This window comes from Salmo salar, chromosome 28 (assembly GCF_965601325.2).
Source record: "Salmo salar chromosome 28, fSalSal1, whole genome shotgun sequence".
Classification (NCBI taxonomy): Eukaryota; Metazoa; Chordata; class Actinopteri; order Salmoniformes; family Salmonidae; genus Salmo; species Salmo salar.
In genome coordinates, this window is record NC_138318.1 from 41668578 (window position 1) to 41687500 (window position 18923).

The 18923-nt window shown below is 49.0% G+C and overlaps 1 protein-coding gene across 1 annotated transcript in view; it reads right to left on the bottom strand.

The window, feature by feature from the left end:
- Positions 1-18923, bottom strand: part of LOC106591118 (serine palmitoyltransferase 3) — a 100126-nt gene that overhangs the window by 18432 nt on the left and 62771 nt on the right. The window contains exon 8 of the mRNA XM_045710244.2: positions 6129-6348. Within this exon, the coding sequence (XP_045566200.1) occupies positions 6129-6348 (220 nt within the window). The remainder of the gene's footprint in view (positions 1-6128; positions 6349-18923) is intronic.

Consider the following 18923-nt stretch of genomic DNA (forward strand, 5'->3'; position numbering starts at 1 on the left):
CTAATATCTAGATTAGTATTCAACGCTCTGAGTCAATACATGTTAGAATCACCTTTGGCAGCGATTACAGCTGCGAGTCTTTCTGGGTAAGTCTCTAAGAGCTTTCCACATCTGGATTGTGCAACATTCGGCCATTATTCTTTTCTAAATTCTTCAAGCTCTGTCAAATTGGTTGTTGATCATTGCTAGACAACCATTTTCAGGTCTTGCCACAGATTGTCAAGCAGATTTAAGTCAAAACTGTAACTCGGCCACTCTGTCTTCTTGGTAATCAACTCCAGTGTGTATTTGGCCTTGTGTTTTAGGTTTTTGTCCTGCTGAAAGGTGAATTCATCTCCCAGTGTCTGGTGGAAAGCAGACTGAACCAGGTTTTCCTCTAGGATTTTGCATGTGGTTAACTCCATTCTGTTTCTTTTTTATCCTGAAAAACTCCCCAGTCCTTAACGATTACAAGCATACCCATAACATGATGCAGCCACCAATATGCTTGAAAACATGGAGAGTGGCACTCAATAATGTGTTGTATTGGATTTGCCCCAAACATAACACTTAACTACAATGTTGTTGATCCATCGTTAGTTTTCTACCATCACAGCCATTAAACTCTTAACAGTTTTTGGGTATAGCCGCTACTCTTCCTGGGGTCCACACAAAACATGAAACATGACATAGTACAGAACATTAGTAGACAAGAACAGCTCGAGGACAAAACTACATTTAAAAACGGCACACAGATCCTAGATATCAATAAATGCACACAAAATATCTCGGTCGAATTAGAGGAGAGGCGTTGCTTTATCCGGGTTTTTTTTAATCAGGTTTGCTGTTAATTTGATCTGAAACGGAGTTCCTGTGTAATACTGGCTCTATATAATACTGCACGCTTTCTTGAATTTGTTCTGGATTTGGGGACTGTGAAAAGACCCCTGGTGGCATGTCTAGCGGTGTAAGTGTGTGTGTGTGTGTCAGAGCTGTGTGTGTAAGTTGACTATGCAAACAATTTGGGATTTTCAACACATTAATGTTTCTTATAAAAAGAAGAAGTGATGCAGTCAGTCTCTTATCAACTCTCAGCCAATAGGCCCTGGGTCTGAACCCCGCCCTGTGCAACTGGGTCCTGGAATTCGTGACGGGCCACCCGTAGGTGGTGAAGGTAGGAAACAACACCTCCACTTCGCTGATCCTCAACAGAGGGGCCCCACAAGGGTACGTGTGCAGCCCCCTCCTGTACTCAATCTGAAATGGTCCACCCGAGCCATTGCCTGTTCACCCCGCTATCATCCAGAAGGCGAGGTCAGTACAGGTACATCAAAACTGGGACCGAGAGACTGAAAAACAGCTTCTATCTCAAGGCCATCAGACTGTTAAATAGCCATCACAGGCCGGCCTCCACCCAGTACCCTGCCCTGAACTTAGTCACTGTCACTAGCCGGCCTCCACCCAGTACCCTGCCCTGAACTTAGTCACTGTCACTAGCCGGCCTCCACCCAGTACCCTGCCCTGAACTTAGTCACTGTCACTAGCCGGCTACCACCCAGTTACTCAACCCTGCACCTTAGAGGCTGCTGCCCTATGTACATAGACATGGAATCACTGGTCACTTTAATAATGTTTACCTACTGCTTTACTCATCTCATATGTATATACTGTATTCTATTCTACTGTATTTTAGTCTATTTAATTCGAGATTGCTCGTCCTAATATTTATATATTTCTTAATTCCATTCTTTTACTTTTAGATGTGTGTGTATTGTTGTGAATTGTTAGATACTACTGCACTGTTGGAGCTAGAAACACAAGCATTTCGCTACACCCACAAAAACATGTCTAAATATGTGTATGTGACTAATAACATTTGATAGTCTGTTGTTAATTTGTCTACAGAGAAGTAGCATTGTATATTGTCACACAACATTAAAAAAAAAAAAAAAGTTTTCCCGTGAGCTGGAAGCTGATAGGTCTGATAGGTCAACTGATAGGAAGCTGATAGGTCAACCAAGGCCGCTTGACCAATCGTGCGTAGCGGAATGACTTTGTCTTCCCTTCTAGGCCTGAGGACCAAGACTTTCCTCTAGCCTCAGATTAAAGATATGACAGATATAGGAGTGGCTGTAGAGTCAGCTACCATCCTCAGTAACTTTCCATCTAAGTTATCAATGCCAGGAGGTTTGTCATTATTGATCGATAACAATACTTTTTCCACCACTCCCAAACTAACTTTACAAAATTCAAACTGGAAATGCTTTTCTTTTTATGCATGAATACCATGGCTCACTGTTCGTCGTTGGCATTTCCTGCTTAAGTTTGCCCACAAAGTAAAATAATTGGCAACATCAAATGGTTTTGTGATGAATAAGCCATAATTTCAAGACATCTGATTCGATGAAAGATGGGAGTTGAATTTGTCTTGTCACGGCTGTTCAAAGGATCGGACCAAAATGCAGCGTGTTTGTAGTTCCACATATTTATTTATTCCGTGAAACTAAATGCAATACACTAAATACTTGAAACACAAAAAAACAACAAACCGTGACGCAGAGAAGAAAACACACTACTCAAAAGATAATCACCCACAAAAACAGGTGGGGAAAAACATCAACATAAATATGACCTCCAATTAGAGGTAACGAGGATCAGCTGCCTCCAATTGGAGATCAACCCAAACAACACCAACATAGAAATAGACAAAACTAGAACTAAAACATAGAAATAGACAACATAGAAAAACCACCCAAAACACCCCGTCATGCCCTGACCTACTCTACTATAGAAAATGACCCTTTACAAGGGTCAGGAAGTGACATTTCTGCTCATAATTTCATTTAAAGTACTCCAAAGTTTATTTGAAAATTTTTTGTTGTTGAGTTAAGTCACATAATTTCTCAGTTTGCAGTAAGTCAGCCAGTCAGATGTGCAGCCAGACTTATGAGCCACTCATTTTGCCCCCATCTCTTTCAACCATACCGTTTTTCCAATTCCTCATCAATCCATGGAGCCTTAACAGTTCTAACAGTCAGTTTCTTAACAGGTTCATGTTTATCAATAATTGGAAGAAGCAATTTCATAAATTCATTAAGTGTAGCGTCTGGATGCTCCTCATTAATCACATCAGAACAACAAATATTTTTAACATCATCCACATAAGAGTCACAGCAAAATCTTTTGTATGATCTCTTATAAACTATTTTAGGCCCAGCTGTTGGAACTTTACCTTTCCTGGATATAGCCACTATATTGTGATCACTGCGTCCAATGGGTACGGATACAGCTTCAGAACAAAGTTCTACAGTATTAGTAGAAATGTGATCGATACATGTGGATGATCTTGTTCCTGTAGTGTTTTGTAAACACCCTGGTAGGTTGAATAATAACCTGAACCAGATTACAGGCACTGGTTACAATGAGAAGATTCCTGTTGAGGGGACAGCTTGATGAAAACCAGTCAATATTCAAATCCCCAAGAAAGCAGACCTCTCTGTTTACATCACATACACTCTCCGGGCAACACGTCCGAAATACAGCCCACATCTGGGGAGTGTAGTGTGGACCGACGTCACTCACACACAGAAGAGTTTTTGGGGAGTGTGGACCGACGTTTGAGTTCGAGTGTCTGACTCATTTTGAGACTCATAGCTAGCCTCCTAGCCTACCCACTGGAGGGAAAATGAGAGTGAATTGTCACTGGTTCCTTTGATAAATCACTTCATTCTTAATAAAGCCTTTGATAAACAACCAAATTATGGCAGTGTGTTTCTCTCTCTCCCTCCTTCCCTCCCTCTCCCTCCCTCTGCACTGCCAGCTTTATTAAATACTATTAGAGACCAGGGCCAACTATTAGAGTCCAGGGCCAACTATTAGAGCCCAGGGCCAACTATTAGAGTCCAGGGCCAACTATTAGAGTCCAGGGCCAACTATTAGAGGCCAGGGCCCACTATTGGAGGCCAGGGCCAACTATTAGAGACCAGGGCCCACTATTAGAGGCCAGGGCCAACTATTAGAGACCAGGGCCAACTATTAGAGTCCAGGGCCAACTATTAGAGACCAGGGCCCACTATTAGAGGTCAGGGCCCACTATTAGAGGCCAGGGCCAACTATTAGAGACCAGGGCCAACTATTAGAGGCCAGGGCCCACTATTAGAGTCCAGGGCCCACTATTAGAGTCCAGGGCCATCTATTAGAGACCAGGGCCAACTAGTAGAGTCCAGGGCCACCTATTAGAGTCCAGGGCCAACTATTAGAAACCAGGGCCCACTATTAGAGTCCAGGGCCAACTATTAGAGGCCAGGGCCAACTATTAGAGACCAGGGCCACCTATTAGAGTCCAGGGCCAACTATTAGAGACCTGGGCCCACTATTAGAGGCCAGGGCCAACTATTAGAGGCCAGGGCCAACTATTAGAGGCCAGGGCCATCTATTAGAGTCCAGGGCCAACTATTAGAGGCCAGGGCCAACTATTAGAGGCCAGGGCCAACTATTAGAGACCAGGGCCACCTATTAGAGGCCAGGGCCCACTATTAGAGGCCAGGGCCCACTATTAGAGTCCAGGGCCATCTATTAGAGGCCAGGGCCAACTATTAGAGTCCAGGGCCAACTATTAGAGTCCAGGGCCCACTATTAGAGACCAGGGCCCACTATTAGAGGCCAGGGCCCACTATTAGAGTCCAGGGCCATCTATTAGAGGCCAGGGCCCACTATTAGAGGCCAGGGCCAACTATTAGAGACCAGGGCCCACTATTAGAGGCCAGGGCCAACTATTAGAGACCAGGGCCCACTATTAGAGGACAGGGCCAACTATTAGAGACCAGGGCCCACTACTCTCTAAAAGTCTCTCTATCAACCTCTCTTTCCCTCTGCCTTTCTTTCTACACCTCTTCTCTTTCCCTGTCTGTATAGCTCTCTCTCTCTCTCTCTCTCTCTGTGTAATTAAAACAGCATGGCTTCCTTCGTTTCGTTCCGTTCCTCTAATCAACTGCCGACTGCCACTCAGATGTGGTTATGTACTGAAGTGCAGCTTTTAATGGAGTTATAATGGAGAAGGCCCTCAGAGAGAGAGAAGGGAACATTTGTTGGACACATGGGAGGGCTGAGGGAGAACAGGGACCGGTGTGGGGGAGAACAGGGGACGCGGTGTGGGGGAGAAACGGGGACGCGGTGTGGGGGAGAAACGGGGACGCGGTGTGGGGGAGAACAGGGACGCGGTGTGGGGGAGAACAGGGGACGCGGTGTGGGGGAGAACAGGGGACTGGTGTGGGGGAGAAACGGGGACGCGGTGTGGGGGAGAAACGGGGACGCGGTGTGGGGGAGAACAGGGGACGCGGTGTGGGGGAGAAACAGGGGACTGGTGTGGGGGAGAAACGGGGACGCGGTGTGGGGGAGAAACGGGGACGCGGTGTGGGGGAGAACAGGGACGCGGTGTGGGGGAGAACAAGGGACGCGGTGTGGGGGAGAAACAGGGGACTGGTGTGGGGGAGAAACGGGGACGCGGTGTGGGGGAGAAACGGGGACGCGGTGTGGGGGAGAACAGGGACCGGTGTGGGGGAGAATAGGGGACGCGGTGTGGGGGAGAAACAGGGGACGCGGTGTGGGGGAGAAACGGGGACGCGGTGTGGGGGAGAACAGGGACTGGTGTGGGGGAGACAAAGGGACCGGTGTGGGGGAGAAACGGGGACGCGGTGTGGGGGAGAAAAAGGGGACTGGTGTGGGGGAGAAACGGGGACGCGGTGTGGGGGAGAAACGGGGACGCGGTGTGGGGGAGAACAGGGACCGGTGTGGGGGAGAAACGGGGACGCGGTGTGGGGGAGAACAGGGACTGGTGTGGGGGAGACAAAGGGACCGGTGTGGGGGAGAAACGGGGACGCGGTGTGGGGGAGAAAAAGGGGACTGGTGTGGGGGAGAAACGGGGACGCGGTGTGGGGGAGAACAGGGACTGGTGTGGGGGAGAAACGGGGACGCGGTGTGGGGGAGAAATGTTCAAACTGTGTGAGCAGGAAGTGGTTAGCAGGAAGTGTTAGCAGGAAGTGAGTAGATACACCTGTCATGCAGGTGGGGGGGGGGGGGAAGCAGCAGAAATACATATCTGGGGTAATGAACAAGCACCAGGAGAAGAGGCATGGGGTTAAAGAACGTACCTTCTTCCCAGCTATGTATCCTCCTGCAGCTCCGAAGCTCTTGGTGAACGTTCCCATCATGACGTCAATGTCCGAGGGGTCCAGCCCGAACAGTTCGGTCACACCCCGACCTGTCGGTCCCACCGCCCCGATACTGTGAGCCTCGTCCAGATACAGGTAGGCCTTGTACTTCTTCTTCAGGGCTACGATGTCCGGCAGACGCACCACAGACCCCTCCATACTGTGGTAGCCAGAGAAGGGAGAAGGATACAGTGGTTTATCTACAATTCAAAGCACACTTAACCAGCGTGGTTACCACAGCGTTCTGCAGTGATACGCCATCCCATCTGGTTTGGGCTTAGTGGGACTATCATTTGTTTTTCAACAGGACAATGACCCAACACACCTCCAGGCTGTGTAAGGGCTATTTGACCAAGAAGGAGAGTGATGGAGTGCTGCATCAGATGACCTGACCTCCACAATCACCCGACCTCAACTCAATTGAGATGGTTTGGGATGAGTTGGACCGCGGAGTGATGGAAAAGCAGCTAACAAGTGCTCAGCATATGTTCGGAACTCCTTCAAGACTGTTGGAAAAGCATTCCAGATTAAGCTGGTTGAGAGAATGCCAAGAGTGTGCAACGCTGTCATCAAGGCAAAGGGTGGCTATTTGAAGAATCTCAAACATAAAATATATTTAGATTTTTTTAGCATTTTACTACATGATTCCATATGTGTTATTTCATAGTTTTGATGTCTTCACTTTTATTCTACAATGTAGAAAATAGTAAAAATATAGAAAAACCCTTGAATGAGTAGGTGTTCTACACTTTTGACTGTTACTGTACATTTATACGGACTCTACAGACCTATACACCCACTCACATACAAGCTGCTGCTACTCTGTTTATCTTCTATCCTGATGCCTAGTCACCTGTCCCCTATACATATCTACCTCCATCACTCCAGTATCCCTGTCTCCTTCGCCCTATACATATCTACCTCCATCACTCCAGTATCCCTGTCCCCTTCCCCCTATACATATCTACCTCCATCACTCCAGTATCCCTGTCCCCTTCCCCCTATACATATCTACCTCCATCACTCCAGTATCCCTGCACATTGTTAATATGGTACTGACCCTGTATATAGTCACCTTACCCCTATATATACACAGTTGAAGTTGGAAGTTTACATACTCTTAGGTTGGAGTCATTAAAACTCGTTTTTCAACAACTCCACACATTTCTTGTTATCAAACTATAGTTTTGGCAAGTCGGTCAGGACATCTACTTTGTGCATGACACAAGTTATTTTCCAACAACTGTTTACAGACAGATTATTTCACTTATAATTCACTGTATCACAATTCCAGTGGAAGTTTACATACACTAAGTAGACTGTGCCTTTAAACATCTTGGAACATTCCAGAAAATGATGTCATGGCTTTATCAAATCAACTTTTATTGGTCACATTCACATGGTTAGCAGATGTTAATGCGAGTGTAGCGAAATGCTTGTGCTTCTAGTTCCGACCATGCAGTAATATCTAACAAGTAATCTAACAATTCCACAACAACTACCTAATATACACACACAAGTGTATAGGAATGAATAAGAATATGTACATATAAATATATGGATGAGCGATGGCCGAACGGCATAGGCAAGATGCAGTAGATGGTATAGAGTACAGTATATACATATGAGATGAGTAATGTAGGGTATGTAAACATTATATAAAGTGGCATTGTTTAAAGTGATTAATGATACATTTATTACATCCAATTTTTTATTGTTAAAGTGGCTAGAGAGTTAACTTCACTAGGATAGGGGGCAGCATTCGGAATTTTGGATGAAAAGCGTGCCCAAACTAAACTGCCTGCTACTCAGGCTCAGAAGCTAGGATATGCATATAATTGGTAGATTTGGATAGAAAACACTCTAAAGTTTCCAAAACTGTTAAAATAATGTCCGTGAGTATGGCAGGAAAAAACCTGAGACAAATCCAACCAGGAAGTGGGAAATCTGAGGTTTGTAGTTTTTAAAAGTGATTGCCTATCCAATATCCTGTGTCTGTGGGGTCAGATTGTACTTCCTAAGGCTTCCAGTAGATGTCAACAGTCTTTAGAAGTTGTTTCAGGCTTGTATTTTGAAAGGGGATCGAATAAGAGCTGTTTCAACAAGTGGTCAATCTGAAAGCCTTTAGTTTTAATCACACGCGCAGCCATGAGCGCGACGCTCGTTCTCTTTCCTTTCTAATGACATCGGAATTGTCCGGTTGGAATATTATTGAAGATTTATGATAAAAACATTCTAAAGATTGATTATATACATCGTTTGACATGTTTCTACTAACTTTAATGGAACTTTTTGGACTTTTCGTCTGGACTTTGTGCCCGCGCTTTGTGCATTTGGATTACTGGACTAAACGGAGGTATTTGGACATAAAGATGAACTTTATCGAACAAAACAAACATTTATTGTCTAACATGGAGTCCTGGGAGTGCCATCAGAGGAAGATCATGAAAAATAAGTGATTAACTTTAATGCTATTTCTGACTTTTGTACCTGCTGCGTTTTGGTCTCATCACTACGACAACTGTGACATTTAATGCTATTTCTGACTATTTCTGACTATTTCTGACTTTTCTCCTTGGTTGGAAAATGGCTGTATGGTTTTCTGTGGCTAGGCGCTGACCTAACAATCACATGGTGTGCTTTCGCCGTAAAGCCTTTTTGAAATCGGACACAGCGGCTGGATTAACAAGAAGTTTATCTTTAATTCTATGTATAATACTTGTATCTTTCATCAATGTTTATGATGAGTATTTCTGTAATTTGATGTGGCTCTCTGTCACGATTCCTACCGACGGTGGCGCCCCCTCCTGCTCGGGTGGCGCTCGGCGGTCGTCGTCACCGGCCTATTAGCTACCACCGATTCCCTTTTTGTTTTTCCCTTTTTTTATGTTTTCTCACCTGCCCTGAGTTAGGCAATTAAGAGGGCTATTTAGTTCAGCTGGCCCGCACCCTATTGTGCGGGATTGTTTTTCTGTGTGTCGACTGCGTTTGTTCGACTGTGCTTGTCTATTGTATTTTTCCGTGTTGTTGGGAGACCTTTTATTTTTGTACTGGTGGTTCCATTAAAATTACCACACAGTGTTCGCTGCTTCCTGCGCTTCTTTCCGCCACACTACAGACAAGACGTTACAGAATCCCGCACCACCCAGAAGGAGCATGGAATCAGCGGGAGCAGCGGGCACTCCACTACCCTCAATGGAGGAACGTGTCCAGCACAATACATCGGTCCTGCATCGCATCGGATCCGCCATGGACCAGATGATGGAGAGGATGGACCGATGGGAGAGGAGTGGTATCCTCTCTCCACCTACACCCCCCCCGATACAACCATCTCCTCCTCCTACGACGTCTGGCTCTGGCGCGCTTCGCCTGGCACTCCCGAGGGAGTACGATGGGACGGCGGCTGGGTGCAAGGGGTTTCTTCTCCAGCTAGAGTTGTACCTGGACACCGTCAGACCGGCTCCTACAGGAGAGGAGAGCGTGAGTGCCCTCGTTTCCTGCCTGACGGGCCGAGCTCTGGAGTGGGCTAATGCGGTCTGGAACGCTACAGACTCGGCGAGGGACCACTACCCAGAGTTCACCGTGAACGGTTGTTCCACCTCAGGCAGGAGACGAGGAGCGCTCAAGACTTCGCGCTGGAGTTTAGGACCTTGGCTGCTGGAGCGGGGTGGAATGACAGGGCCCTCATAGACCACTACCGGTGTAGTCTCCGGGCGGACGTCCGCAGGGAGCTGGCCTGTAGGGACACCAATCTATCCCTGGACGAACTCATTGACATGTCCATACGGTTGGACAATTTGCTGGCTGCCCGCGGGCGTTCGGAGAGGGTCCTGCCCGTTCCACCCCCACCCCTACCCCTATGGAGGTAAGGGGGGGCCGTGCCAAGGGGCACCGGAGGAGGTGGCTCCTCCTGCACCAGCTGTGGTTGGAGAGGACACACGGCCGACCGGTGCTGGAGGAGCCAGTCTGGGAGTCGAGAAGGCAGGCAGAACACTTCTCGGTCACCTCAGGTGAGTCAGCACCAGATTCGCCCAGAACCCCCTGTTGGTCATGTGTTTTTGCCTGTTTCATTTTCTAAATTTTTTCCCTCTTCCCAGCATAGGGCGCTAGTCGATTCAGGCGCAGCTGGGAACTTTATGGACCGTGGACTTGCCATTAAGCTGGGCATTCCACGGGTGCCGATAGATTCCCCCTTCCCCGTGCACTCCTTAGATAGCCGACCATTAGGGTCAGGGCTAGTCAGGGAGTCTACGGTGCCGCTGGACATGGTAACGCTGGGGAATCATAAGGAAAGCATTAACTTTTTCCTTATTGATTCACCTGCGTTTCCAGTGGTGCTGGGGGTCCCCTGGCTGGCTGGTCACAATCCCCTCATTTCATGGAAACAGGGGGTTCTCCAGGGGTGGTCGGAGGAGTGTTCAGGGAGGTGTCTAGGAGTTTCCATAGGTGCCACATCGGTGGAGAGTCCAGACCAGGTGTCCACCGTGCGCATTCCCCCTGAATACGCCGATTTGGCGATCGCTTTTTGTAAAAAGAGAGCGACTAAATTACCACCTCATCGACAAGGGGATTGTGCGATAGATCTCCAGGTTAACGCTGCGCTTCCCAGGAGTCACGTGTACCCCTTGTCACAAGAGGAGATGGTCGGCTATGGAGACATACGTCACGGAATCCTTGGGACAGGGGTACATTCGGCCCTCCATCTCACCCGCTTCCTCGAGTTTCTTTTTTGTGAAGAAAAAGGAGGGAGGTCTGCGTCCGTGCATTGATTATAGAGGTCTAAACGCGATCACGGTGGGGTTTAGTTACCCACTACCTCTTATCGCTACGGCGGTGGAATCATTTCACGGAGCACAGTTCTTCACAAAATTGGATCTCAGGAGCGCGTATAACCTGGTGCGTATCAAGAAGGGAGATGAGTGGAAAACCGCCTTTAGTACCACATCAGGCCATTATGAGTACCTCGTCATGCCGTATGGGTTGAAAAATGCTCCAGCCGTCTTTCAATCCTTTGTTGACGAGATTCTCAGGGACCTGCACGGGCAGGGCGTGATTGTCTATATCGATGACATTCTGATATATTCCGCCACCCGCTCCGCGCATGTGTCCCTGGTGCGCAAGGTGCTTGGTAGACTGCTGGAGCATGACCTATACGTTAAGGCTGAGAAGTGTGAGTTTTTCAAACGAGCCGTCTCCTTTCTGGGTTATCGCATTTCCACCACGGGGGTGGTGATGGAGTGTGACCGCGTTAAGGCCGTGCGTAATTGGCCGACTCCAACCACGGTGAAGGAAGTGCAGCGGTTCTTGGGCTTTGCCAACTACTACCGGAGGTTTATCCGGGGGTTTGGCCAGGTAGCGGCTCCCATTACCTCACTGCTGAAGGGGGGGCCGGCGCGTTTGAGATGGTCGACGGAGGCGGACGGAGCCTTCAAGAAGTTGAAGACCCTGTTCACCGACGCGCCCGTGTTGGCGCACCCGGACCCGTCTTTAGCGTTCGTAGTAGAGGTGGACGCATCCGAGGCTGGGGTGGGTGCCGTGCTATCACAGCGCTCGGGTGCGCCACCGAAACTCCGCCCCTGCGCTTTCTTCTCAGGGAAGCTCAGTTCGGCGGAGCGTAACTACGATGTGGGGGACAGGGAGTTGCTAGCGGTAGTCAAAGCCTTGAGGGTGTGGCGACACTGGCTTGAGGGGGCTAAGCACCCCTTTCTCATCTGGACCGACCACCGAAACCTGGAGTACATCCGGGCAGCGAGGAGACTGAATCCACGTCAGGCAAGGTGGGCCATGTTCTTCGCCCGGTTTAGGTTTACCATCTCATATAGACCGGGTTCCCTTAATACTAAAGCCGACGCGCTGTCCCGTCTGTATGACACGGATGACCGCCCCATCGATCCAACTCCCATCATTCCAGCGTCTAGGCTGGTGGCACCAGTGGTGTGGGAGGTGGACGCGGACATCGAGCGGGCACTGGTGTTGGAACCTGCGCCTGCGCAGGTGCCCGTGGGGCGCATGTATGTGCCGCTCGATGTTCGCGATCGGTTGATTCGGTGGGCGCACACGCTACCTGCGGCGGGTCATCCTGGTGTAGAGAGGACAGTGCGGAGTCTAAGGGGGAAGTATTGGTGGCCCACCTTGGCTAAGGACGTGAGGTCATATGTCTCTTCCTGTTCGGTGTGTGCCCAGAGTAAGGCTCCTAGGCATTTACCGAGATTGAAGTTACAGCCCCTCCCCGTTCCGCAACGGCCATGGTCGCACCTGTCTATTGACTTCCTGACAGATCTTCCCCCCTCTCAGGGGAACACTGCGATTCTGGTGGTTGTGGATCGGTTTTCTAAGTCCTGCCGTCTCCTCCCCTTGCCCGGTCTCCCTACGGCCCTGCAGACTGTGGAGGCCCTATTTACCCACGTCTTCCGGCACTACGGGGTGCCGGAGGATATTGTCTCTGATCGGGGTTCCCAGTTCACATCCAGGGTCTGGAAGGCGTTTATGGAGCGGCTGGGGGTCTCGGTCAGTTTAACCTCCGATTATCACCCCGAGAGCAATGGGCAGGCGGAGAGGGTGAACCAGGAGGTGGGCAGGTTCCTGAGGTCGTATTGCCGGGACCGGCCAGGGGAGTGGGCGAGGTATATTCCTTGGGCAGAGTTAGCCCAGAACTCACTTCGCCACTCCTCTACTAACATGTCACCCTTCCAGTGTGTGCTAGGGTACCAGCCGGTCCTGGCCCCATGGCACCAGAGCCAGACCGAGGCTCCTGCGGTGGAGGGCTGGGTTCAGCACTCCAAGGAGACCTGGAAAGCAGTACAGGACTCACTGAAGGAGGCCAGTGCTAGGCAGAAAAGGAGTGCTGACCGCCACCGCAGTGAGGCGCCGGTGTTCGCACCGGGTGACAGGGTCTGGCTCTCGACCCGGAACCTGTCTCTCCGCGTGCCCTGCCGGAAGCTGGGGCCGCAGTGTGTGGGGCCCTTCAAAGTCCTGAGGAGGATAAACGAGGTGTGTTATCGGTTGCAACTCCCTTCCTATTACCGTATTAACCCCTCGTTTCATGCGTCTCTCCTCAGGCCGGTGGTGGCTGGTCCCCTACAAGAAGATGAGGTGCCGGAGGTCCCTCCACCCCCCCTGGACATCGGGGGGTCCCCGGCGTACAGCGTAAGGGCCATTCTGGACTCGAGACGCCGGGCGGGGGGCCTGCAGTACCTTGTGGACTGGGAGGGGTACGGTCCGGAGGAGAGGTGCTGGGTGCCGGCGGAGGACGTCTTGGACCCATCCATGTTGAAGGAGTTCCACCGCCTCCGTCCGGATCGCCCTGCGCCTCGTCCTCCGGGTCGGCCTCGAGGCCGGTGTCGGCGTGCTGCAGGGGCCGCGCGTCAGTAGGGGGGTACTGTCACGATTCCTACCGACGGTGGCGCCCCCTCCTGCTCGGGTGGCGCTCGGCGGTCGTCGTCACCGGCCTATTAGCTACCACCGATTCCCTTTTTGTTTTTCCCTTTTTTTATGTTTTCTCACCTGCCCTGAGTTAGGCATTTAAGAGGGCTATTTAGTTCAGCTGGCCCGCACCCTATTGTGCGGGATTGTTTTTCTGTGTGTCGACTGCGTTTGTTCGACTGTGCTTGTCTATTGTATTTTTCCGTGTTGTTGGGAGACCTTTTATTTTTGTACTGGTGGTTCCATTAAAATTACCACACAGTGTTCGCTGCTTCCTGCGCTTCTTTCCGCCACACTACAGACAAGACGTTACACTCTCTGCAATTTCACCAGATGTTTGTTTGAGACAATGCATTTCTGAACATAACGCGCCAATAAAGATTAACTTTATCAAACAAACCAAACATTTATTGTCTAACATGGAGTCCTGGGAGTGCCATCCGGTGAAGATCAAAGGTTAGTGATTAATTTTAACTCTATTTCTGACTTTTGTGACACCTCTCCTTCTTTGGAAAATGGCTGTATGGTTTTCTGTGGCTAGGCGCTGACCTAACATAATCGCATGGTGTGCTTTCGCCATAAAGCCTTTTTGAAATCGGACACTGTGGCTGGATTAACAAGAAGTTTATCTTTAAAATGATGTATAATACTTGTATGTTTGATGAATTTTAATTATGAGATTTCTGTTGTTTGAATTTGGCGCTCTGCAATTTCACTGGCTGTTGGCGAGGTGGGACGCTCACGTCCCAAATGATCCCAGAGAGGTTAAGTCAGTATGTTGGCAGCAGCCACTCAATGTTAGTGATAGCTGTTTAACAGTCTGATGGCCTTGAGATAGAAGCTGTTTTTCAGTCTCTCGGTCCCAGCTTTGATGCCCCTGTACTGACCTCGCCTTCTGGATGATAGCGGGGTGAACAGGCAGTGGCTTGGGTGGTTGTTGTCCTTGATGATCTTTTTGGCCTTCCTGTGACATCGGGTGGTGTAGGTGTCCTGGAGGGAAGGTAGTTTGCCCCCGGTGATGCGTTGTGCAGTCCTCACTACCCTCTGGAGAGCCTTATGGTTGTGGGCGGGGCAGTTGCCGTACCAGGCGGTGATACAGCCTGACAGGATGCTCTCGATTGTGCATCTGTAAAAGTTTGTGAGTGTTTTTGGTGACAAGCCACATTTCTTCAGCCTCCTGAGGTTGAAGAGGCGCTGTTGCGCTGTGAAGAAGGCGCTGTTGCGCCTTCTTCACCACGCTGTCTGTGTGGATGGACCATTTCAGTTTGTCCATGATGTGTACGCCGAGGAACTTAAAACTCTCCACCCTCTCCACTACTGTCCCGTCAATGTGGATAGGGGGGTGCTCCCTCTGCTGTTTCCTGAAGTCCACAATCATCTCCTTTGTTTTGTTGACGTTGAGTGTGAGGGTATTTTCCTGACACCACACTCCGAGGGCCCTCACCTCCTCCCTGTAGGCCGTCTCGTCGTTGTTGGTAATCAAGCCTACCACTGTAGTGTCGTCTGCAAACTTGATGATTGAGTTTGAGGTGTGCATGGCCACGCAGTCGTGGGTGAACAGGGAGTACAGGAGAGGGCTGAGAACGCACCCTTGTGGGGCCCCAGTGTTGAGGATCAGCGGGGTGGAGATGTTGTTTCCTACCCTCACCACCTGGGGGCGGCCCGTCAAAAAGTCCAGGACCCAATTGCACAGGGCGGGGTTGAGACCCAGGGTGTCGAGCTTAATGATGAGTTTGGAGGGTACTATGGTGTTAAATGCTGAGCTGTAGCCGATGAACAGCATTCTTACATTGGTAGTCGTCTTGTCCAGATGGGTTAGGGCAGTGTGCAGTGTGATTGCTATTGTGGCGTCTGTGGACCTATTGGGGCGGTAAGTAAATTGGAGTGGGTATAGGGTGTCAGGTAGGGTGGAGGTGATATGATCCTTGACTAGGCTCTCAAAGCACTTCATGATGACGGAAGTGAGTGCTAGAAGCTTCTGATAGGCTAATTGACATCATTTGAGTCAATTGGATGTGTACCTGAGGGTGGATCTCAAGGCCTACGTTAACACTCAGTGCCTCTTTGCTTGACATCATGGGAAAATCAAAATAAATCCGCCAAGACCTCAGAAAAAAAATTGTAGACCTCCATGAGTCTGGTCCACGAGTCTGGTTCATCCTTGGGAGTAATTTCCAAATGCCTGAAGGTACCACGTTCATCTGTACAAACAATAGTGCGCAAGTATAAACACCATGGGACCACACAGCCGTCATATCGCTCAGGAAGGAGATGCGTTCTGTCTCCTAGGGATGAACGTACTTTGGTGTGAAAAGTTCAAATCAATTCAAGAACAAAAGCAAAGGACCTTGTGAAGATGCTGGAGGAAACAGGTACAAAAGTATCTATATCCACAGTAAAACAAGTCCTATATCGACATAACCTGAAAGGCCGCTCAGCAAGGAAGAAGCCACTGCTTTAAAACCGCCATAAAAAAGCCAGACTACGGTTTGCAACTGCACATGGGGACAAAGATTGTACTTTCTGGAGAAATGTCCTCTGGTTGATGAAACAAAAATAGAACTGTTTGGCCATAATGACCATCGTTATGTTTGGAGGAAAAAAGGGGGAGGTTTGCAAGCCAAAGAACACCATCCCAACCGTGAAGCACGGGGGTGGCTGCATCATGTTGTGGGGGTGCTTTGCTGCAGGAGGGACTGGTGCACATCACAAAATAGATTGCATCATGAGGATGGAAAATTATGTGGATATATTGAAGCAACATCTCAAGACATCAGTCAGGAAGTTAAAGCTTGGTCGCAAATGGGTCTTCCAAATGGACAATGACCACAAGCATACTTCCAAAGTTGTGGCAAAATGACTTAAGGACAACAAAGTAAAAGGTATTGGAGTGGCCATCACAAAGCCCTGACCTCATTCCTATAGAAAATGTGTGGGCAGAACTGAAAAAGTGTGTGCGAGCAAGGAGGCCTACAAAGCTGACTCAGTTACACCAGCTCTGTCAGGAGGAATGGGCCAAAATTCACCCAACTTATTGTGGGAAGCTTGTAGAAGGCTACCGGAAATGTTTGACCCAAGAAACAATTTAAAGGCAATGCTACCAAATACTAATTGAGTGTATGTAAACTTCTGACCCACTGGGAATGTGATGAAAGAAATAAAAGCTGAAATAAATCATTCTCAACAATTATTCGGACATTTCACATTCTTAAAATAAAGTGGTGATCCTAACTGACCTAAAACAGGGGATTTTACTACTATTAAATGTCAGGAATTGTGAAAAACTGAGTTTAAATATATTTTGCTAAGGTGTATGTAAACTTCCGACTTCAACTGTATCTACCTCCATCACTCCAGTATCCCTGTACATTGTTAATATGGTACTGGTACTGACCCTGTATATAGTATGATTACCCCTATACATATCTACCTCCATCACTCCAGTATCCCTGTCTCCTTCCCCCTATACATATCTACCTCCATCACTCCAGTATCCCTGTCCCCTTCCCCCTATACATATCTACCTCCATCACTCCAGTATCCCTGTCCCCTTCCCCCTATACATATCTACCTCCATCACTCCAGTATCCCTGTCCCCTTCCCCCTATACATATCTACCTCCATCACTCCAGTATCCCTGTCACCTTCCCCCTATACATATCTACCTCCATCACTCCAGTATCCCTGTCACCTATACATATCTACCTCCATCACTCCAGTATCCCTGTCTCCTTCCCCCTATACATATCTACCTCCATCACTCCAGTATCCCTGTCTCCTTCCCCCTATACATATCTACCTCCATCACTCCAGTATCCCCGTCCCCTATACATATCTACCTCCATCACTCCAGTATCCCTGTCTCCTTCCCCCTATACATATCTACCTCCATCACTCCAGTATCCCTGTCCCCTTCCCCCTATACATATCTACCTCCATCACTCCAGTATCCCTGTCTCCTTCCCCCTATACATATCTACCTCCATCACTCCAGTATCCCTGTCCCCTTCCCCCTATACATATCTACCTCCATCACTCCAGTATCCCTATCCCCTTACCCCTATACATATCTACCTCCATCACTCCAGTATCCCTGTCCCCTTCCCCCTATACATATCTACCTCCATCACTCCAGTATCCCTGTCCCCTTCCCCCTATACATATCTACCTCCATCACTCCAGTATCCCTGTCCCCTTCCCCCTATACATATCTACCTCCATCACTCCAGTATCCCTGTCCCCTTCCCCCTATATATATCTACCTCCATCACTCCAGTATCCCTGTCCCCTATACATATCTACCTCCATCACTCCAGTATCCCTGTCTCCTTCCCCCTATACATATCTACCTCCATCACTCCAGTATCCCTGTCTCCTTCCCCCTATACATATCTACCTCCATCACTCCAGTATCCCTGTCCCCTTCCCCCTATACATATCTACCTCCATCACTCCAGTATCCCTGTCTCCTATACATATCTACCTCCATCACTCCAGTATCCCTGTCCCCTTCCCCTATACATATCTACCTCCATCACTCCAGTATCCCTGTCCCCTTCCCCTATACATATCTACCTCCATCACTCCAGTATCCCTGTCCCCTTCCCCCTATACATACCTACCTCCATCACTCCAGTATCCCTGTCTCCTTCCCCCTATACATATCTACCTCCATCACTCCAGTATCCCTGTCCCCTTCCCCTATACATATCTACCTCCATCACTCCAGTATCCCTGTCTCCTTCCCCCTATACATATCTACCTCCATCACTCCAGTATCCCTGTCCCCTTCCCCCTATACATACCTACCTCCATCACTCCAGTATCCCTATCCCCTTCCCCCTATACATATCTACCTCCATCACTCCAGTATCCCTGTCCCTTATACATATCTACCTCCATCACTCCAGTATCCCTGTCCCCTATACATATCTACCTCCATCACTCCAGTATCCCTGTCCCCTTCCCCCTATACATATCTACCTCCATCACTCCAGTATCCCTGTCTCCTTCCCCCTATACATATCTACCTCCATCACTCCAGTATCCCTGTCCCCTTCCCCCTATACATATCTACCTCCATCACTCCAGTATCCCTGTCTCCTTCCCCCTATACATATCTACCTCCATCACTCCAGTATCCCTGTCTCCTTCCCCCTATACATATCTACCTCCATCACTCCAGTATCCCTGTCCCCTTCCCCTATACATATCTACCTCCATCACTCCAGTATCCCTGTCCTCTTCCCCCTATACATACCTACCTCCATCACTCCAGTATCCCTGTCCCCTATACATATCTACCTCCATCAC